General features: G+C 42.3%; 1 protein-coding gene across 2 annotated transcripts; it reads right to left on the bottom strand.

The window, feature by feature from the left end:
* Positions 1 to 3512: 3512 nt before the first annotated feature.
* On the bottom strand, positions 3513 to 6550 carry LOC144503826 (gamma-crystallin S-1-like). 2 transcript variants are annotated; one of them, XM_078228754.1, is made up of 3 exons: positions 6542 to 6550; positions 6199 to 6445; positions 3513 to 3781 (listed from the first exon to the last, which is right to left on the bottom strand). In XM_078228754.1, the coding sequence occupies exons 1-3, from the start codon at positions 6548 to 6550 to the stop codon at positions 3513 to 3515; spliced, it is 525 nt and encodes a 174-aa protein (XP_078084880.1). The 2 variants fall into 2 exon arrangements, with proteins under 2 accessions (XP_078084880.1, XP_078084879.1); XM_078228753.1 differs by having other exon boundaries at positions 3513 to 3788; positions 6203 to 6445.
* Positions 6551 to 6854: the final 304 nt, after the last annotated feature.

Here is a 6854-nt window from a genome sequence, read left to right as displayed (position 1 = left end):
ATCAGTAAATAAAATTTAATTGGCTAGAAATATTCAAAATTAATGAAGTGAGCCTACATGATGTCCTCATGAGATATCAGGAGGTATTTCAAAAAGAACTAGGCAAATCAAGAGGCTTGAGAGTCAAAATATGCATGCGTCCAGAGACTACACCAAAATTTTACAGAGCAAGACTGTGCCCTATTCACTGCATGAGAAGGTGGAGACTAAACTGAAGCTGGTTAAGAGATTTGGGCATTTTCAGATCTGTGCAATTTGTGGAGTGGGCAGATCCCACTGTGCCTATACTGAAGCCAGATAAGACTGTCCAAATAGGTGGGGATTATAAATGAATCGTCAATCAGGTGGCACATTTGGACAGGTATTCTGTACCTAAATTAGAAGACCTGCAAGCCAAACTAGCTGGAGGTCTAACCTACACTAAGTAAGACATAGTAAGAAGTCTCACAACACCAGGTTAAAGTCCAACAGGTTTGGATTTTAACCTCATTGAAGAAGGAGCAGCCTCTGAAAGCTCGTGATTCCAAATAAACCTGTTGAACTTTAACCTGGTGTTGTGAGACTTCTTACTGCGCCCACCCCAGTCCAATCCCGGCATCGCCACATCATAAGTTAGACATGATACATGCGTACCAGCAGCTGGAGCTGGATGAGGCATCCAGAGAGTTTGTCACTATTGACACACAGAAGGGCCTATACCTGTACAGCAGGCTACCATTCGGAGTCTCATCGGCTTGTGCAAACTTTTAATGCACAATGGAAAGCCTATTACAAGATTTACCTGAGGCATTTGTTTACTTGAATATGAAAATTCCACTGGTAGTTGTGATTGAAAGCAATGTGAAAACAAGTCAGCCTGAGGAAGGATCACATAGTGGGAACTGGAGAAGTGATCTATCCTGATGCACCTTTACAAGATTGATGTCCAATTTCTGGAAGTGAAACCAAATCTGCCCCTGCTGATGAGGCACCTCCTGTTGAGCTGTGTCAGTCCAAAGGGGCGAGGAAATCCCTTGACAGACTGACTTTATAATGGACGATGCTGAAGAATTCATTTATAATGTTATATTGTGAATAGTTTAACTTTTGATGCTATGTGTTAATAAGGAACTTGAAGGTGGAGGGATGTAGTAATTAGCCTTTTGAAGGATGGGGTTGGAAGGTCATGTGTCCAGTTTGGTTCATCAGGCCAAAGCGTGCGAATCCTGGGGTTGAAGGTGGACTTCCCCAGCCTGTCTAGAAACTGGAGTCAAAGTATTCGGTAGCATCTTTATCACTCTCTCTAAATAGTTATTCTTGTTAATAAATAGATCTATAGTTACTCTCCTTGGTGGTTGCCGCTCTTTCCAAGATATTACGATATTATAAATATATGTATAAATATATCAGTTGGAGCCTTACTCCCCCCACCCCCCCTCCCCCCCACCAATCATTGCTTGTTTAGTTTGTCGATTTCTGACACATTTTGTTATACTCCAAAGTTTGTGAAAAGGAACCGGAAATACGTTACCACTTATAAATATATATATAAATATATATAAATATATATATTAACGATCTAGATGACGGGACTGGGAGCATTCTGGCCAAGTTTGCCGATGATACAAAGATAGGTGGAGGGGCAGGTAGTATTGAGGAGGTGGGGAGGCTGCAGAAAGATTTAGACAGTTTAGGAGAGTGGTCCAAGAAGTGGCTGATGAAATTCAACGTGGGCAAGTGCGAGGTCGTACACTTTGGAAAAAAGAATAGAGGCATGGACTATTTTCTAAACGGTGACAAAATTCATAATGCTAAAGTGCAAAGGGACTTGGGAGTCCTAGTCCAGGATTCTCTAAAGGTAAACTTGCAGGTTGAGTCCGTAATTAGGAAAGCAAATGTAATGTTGTCATTTATCTCAAGAGGCTTGGAATACAAAAGCAGGGATGTACTTCTGAGGCTTTATAAAGCACTGGTTAGGCCCCATTTGGAGTACTGTGAGCAATTTTGGGCCCCACACCTCAGGAAGGACATACTGGCACTGGAGCGGGTCCAGCGGAGATTCACATGGATGATCCCAGGAATGGTAGGCCTGACATACGATGAACGTCTGAGGATCGTGGGATTATATTCATTGGAGTTTAGGAGGTTGAGGGGAGATCTGATAGAAACTTACAAGATAATGAACGGCTTAGATAGGATGGACGTAGGGAAGTTGTTTCCATTAACAGGGGAGACTAGGACGCGGGGGCACAGCCTTAGAATAAAAGGGAGTCACTTTAGAACAGAGATGAGGAGAAATTTCTTCAGCCAGAGAGTGGTGGGTCTGTGGAATTCATTGCCACAGAGGGCTGTGGAGGCCGAGACGTTGAGCGTCTTCAAGACAGAAATTGATAAATTCTTGATTTCTCGAGGAATTAAGGGCTATGGGGAGAGAGCGGGTAAATGGAGTTGAAATCAACCATGATTGAATGGTGGAGTGGACTCGATGGGCCGAATGGCCTTACTTCCGCTCCTATGTCTTATGGTCTTATGTCTTATGTCTTACAGTAAATGGCAGAACCCTTAAGAGTATTGATAGGCAGCGGGATCTGGGTGTACAGGTACACAGGTCACTGAAAGTGGCAATGCAGGTGGAGAAGGTAGTCAAGAAGGCATACGGCATGCTTGCCTTCATCAGCCGGGACATTGAGTTTAAAAATTGGCACGGCATGTTGCAGCTTTATAGAACCTTAGTTAGGCCGCACTTGGAATATAGTGTTCAATTCTGGTTGCCACACTACCAGAAGGATGTGGAGGCTTTGGAGAGGGTACAGAAAAGATTTACCAGGATGTTGCCTGGTATGGAGGGCATCAGCTATGAGGAGAGGTTGGAGAAACTTGGTTTGTTCTCACTGGAACGACAGAGGTTGAGGGGTGACCTGATAGAAGTCTACAAGATTATGAGAGACATGGACAGAGTGGATAGTTAGTAGCTTTTTCCCATGGTGGAAGAGTCAATTACTAGGGGGCACAGATTTAAGGTGCGAGGGGCAAGGTTTAAAGGGGATGTACGAGGCAGATTTTTTACACCGAAGGTGGTGGGTGCCTGGAACTTGCTGCCGGGGGAAGTAGTGGAAGCAGATATGGTAGTGACTTTTAAGGGACATCTTGACAAGTACATGAATAGATAGGAATAGAGGGATATGGTCCCCGGACGGGTAGGGGTTTTAGTTAAGTTGGGTAGTATTGTTGGTGCAGGCTTGGAAGGCCGAAGGCCCTGTTCCTGCGCTGTAATTTTCTTTGTTCTTTGTTCTTTATCTATCTGGAGAGCTGTCAGAATGAATCACCACTGTTTCACCCTTTTCTGGCATTATCTTTTTCTCATTTTATGGGAAATCTTTTTTTCTCAATTATTGTAATACAATATTATATAATGTCTGGAGGCGCAGAGGCACAAATAACACAATACAAAGAAAAATCAGTTGTGCTGATAGTCCCTTTATTATGATTCAAAATATTTCAACATGAGAAAATCTCTTTTTTTTGGCGAGCGATTAGAAATCCCTCATGCGTCTGAAAGATCCGATAGTTGAGTTGAAGCCGCCCCAGTCACTGTATCTCCTGTATTCACCGGGTCTCAGGAAGTACTGTCGGCCTCTGTAGTTGGGATGTTCATAGAAGATCCAATAACCGTCCATCACATGGCAGGAGTGAATGTCACGGTAACGGAAACGATCGTAGACAGAGGGACAGTCATCCATGAATTCCATCATCTGTCCCCCAAAGTCAGGCCTCTCGTAAATCCTCATTTTGTAGGAACCTCCTCTATACTGTAATAGAAAATATATATCAGTCATAATGTAGCAGCATAATGTACACATATAATGTATATGAGTATGAAATGGATTGAAGAGTGTTCCAAGATTACAGCATTTTAGAACAAGAAACACGAACCACTGCTTTACTTACCATAGAATTGAAGTGAATTGGCCATGCTACATTGCCTCTTAGTGTCGGGGGATTGACAGGGTAGATATGTGGGGTTACGGGGATAGGGCCTGGGTGGGATTGTCGTCAGTGCAGGCTTGATGAGCCTAATGGCCTCCTTCTGTAAGACTTAACCTGCACATGTTTGGACTGTGGGAGGGAACCGGAGCACCTGGAAGAAACCCATGCAGACACGAGGAGAGCATGCAAACTCCACACAGTTACCCAAGGCCAGAATTGAATCTGGGTCCCTGGCGCTGTGAGGCAGCAGTGCTAACCACTGTGCCACCATGCTGCCCCTTGATATATATGAATTGGACTTGGGCCTATGGGGCACAATTTCAAAATCCGCAGATGACTCAAAGCTTGCAAGTACAGTGAACTGTGAAGACAATAGATTTCAAGAGGACATCGAAAGGCTGGTGGAATGGGTGGACATGTGGCACAAGAAATTTAAGCAGGGACATGAAAGACGCTATGGGTGGAAGAATGTGGAAAGGCAAATTAACCTTAAGGGGATAATTCTAAAGGAGCTGCACGACTAGAGATTTGGGAGTTTATGAGTAAAAATTGTAAAAGCACTTAACAGGTTGAGCAAGCGGTTAAAAGGCAAACAGGGTTTGGGGCTCAATAAACCATGGCATGGAACAGCAAGGAGGTTGTGGTGAACAATGAAAAAACACTGTTTTGGCTTTAATTGGAGCACTGTGTCCAATTCTGGACACCACCGTTTTAGGAAGGATGTGAAGGCTGCAGAAAAGATTTATAATAATTGTTCCAGAGATGTTCCACGAATAGCTTATAAAAAGCTGAGGTTGAGAAAGATTTGATAGGAGTGTACAAAATCATGAGGTGTGCAGACAGAGTAGATAGAGAGAACCTGTTCCCATTGGTGGAACGGTTGAGGATTAGAGAGCATGGATTTAAAGTGGTTCTCAAAAGAACCAAAGGCAAAACATTTCTCGCACAACAAATGGCTCTGGTCTGGAATGTGCTACCTGAAAGAATTGTGAAGACAATTTATTTGTGGTTTTTAAAAAGGAATTGAACAAGCACCTTAAGTGAAACAATTTGCAGGACTACGTCAAAAGACAGGGAGAGGGACCAACCAAATTATTCCTGCAGACAGTCATATTTTTTTAAAGTTTATTTATTAGTGTCACAAGTAGGCTTACATTAACACTGCAATGAAGTTACTGTGAAATCCCCTAGTTGCCACACTCTGGCATCTCTTTAGGTGTACTGAAGGAGAATTTAGCATGGCCAATGCACCTAACCAGCACGTCTTTCAGACTGTGGGAGGAAACCGGAGCACCCGAAGGAAACCCACACAGACACGGGGAGAATGTGCAGACTCTGCACAGACAGTGAACCAAGCCGGGAATCGAACCCAGGTCCCTGGCGCTGTGAGGCAGCAGTGCCAACCACTGTGCCACCCATGGCCTTGATGTCCTCTAACCATTCTCTGATTTTATGATTCTAAATATGTAACCCTACATCTATCAGTGAAGGGAGAAATGACAAAGCTTTTGGAATAGGATAACAACCCATTTGCTGAATGTGTTTATTTGCTGCGAAGCTGTTAGCAACAATGCTGAGAATTTATAAAAGCAAACCACAAGACGTTTGAGCATATTGTGAGTTAACACAAGTTATTCAAACTGTGATCATAAGTGAAATTAAATCTGAATTGTTACTGCTACATCTCGGCACTCCTCTGCTAAAATGTTACTGATGGGTTCGAGGGCTTTCAGGGAAAAGTGACAAGAATTTCATTGAGGAATGGTCCTCAATACACAAATAGGCACAATTCATCCACAACCCTCTCTGCGCTAATGTTAACACAATAAACACTTGAAGCCCTGGTTGAAGATACCAGGAGTTAGGGAAGTACCCATGTGCACAAAAAATGATTGTGCAGCCTTTATACCTTCATTTTTCTGTTTACTTACTGTAAATTCACAACTAATTAAAAACAGACAGTATTTTTGGCTCTATCTTCCAAATTTTAGATGTTTGTTGCTTAATTTTAGTTTATTTTGAATGTTTGAAATAGCACGAAGCAGAATAACTAAAATATGAATTTGCCACTCATGACAGGAAAAGTGAGTGAGAATAATTGTGTCTCAATTTATGTGAAAGGCATAAATAATGAAATGGCTGGGAATAAGCAATAAATTATTGATAGACCGTAACAAATATAAATCATTTCAGGAAATGACCTGAAACTGATCATTAACATGGCATTATTACTTACATGAGGGAAGGAGCGACATGACCTGATACACTCATTGAATCCCATCCAGCGCTGGTAGTCAGGATATTCTCCCCTGCTCAGAACATACTGGTATCCCATGTAATTGGGTTTCTCATACACCACCCACCAGTCACTCTCCACACGGATGGAGTTACAGCGACTGAAGTAAGGGGACAGGTCAGCGCAGTCAGTGCTGCACTCATAGTGCCGACCCTGGAAGTTCCTGTCCTCGTAAAAGATAATCTGTGGGGAATTAAAATGGGATTAATTAAATCAATAATTTCATAAATTTAACAATTTTATGAAACATTATGTTAGAAACTTGAGAGTTAATCTTACCTTGCCCATTTTGAGCGACACAGTCAGTTAGACAACTACCTGGACATTGCACTGTTTCACACAGCTGGATATTTATACGCTGGACTGAAACACCACTGTAGGGAATACTTTTGTTATTCTAATAGATTCAACAGCGTATATCAGCACAAAAAAACAAATTTGAAAAAAAACTATAGTCATTGCAGACAAAATCCCCCTATTCAGGTTTCTAGAGAGGACACTGATTCTATCCATTCTGCTTTGATGCTGTTTTAATTGTTTGTGAAAAAATTCGAATGGCAAGGATCCAAAATGTACTTATGTTGAGCCCAGT

This window comes from Mustelus asterias, chromosome 14 (assembly GCF_964213995.1).
Source record: "Mustelus asterias chromosome 14, sMusAst1.hap1.1, whole genome shotgun sequence".
In the NCBI taxonomy this organism is placed as follows: Eukaryota; Metazoa; Chordata; class Chondrichthyes; order Carcharhiniformes; family Triakidae; genus Mustelus; species Mustelus asterias.
Note: the sequence above shows the minus strand (reverse complement) of the source record. Positions and strands in the feature narration are given on the sequence as shown.

Coding starts and splice junctions, on each gene's coding strand:
- LOC144503826 (XM_078228753.1), bottom strand. Junction 3,789..6,202: donor CATGTCGCTCCTTCCCTCAT/GTAAGTAATAAT, acceptor TTTCTATTACAG/TATAGAGGAGGTTCCTACAA.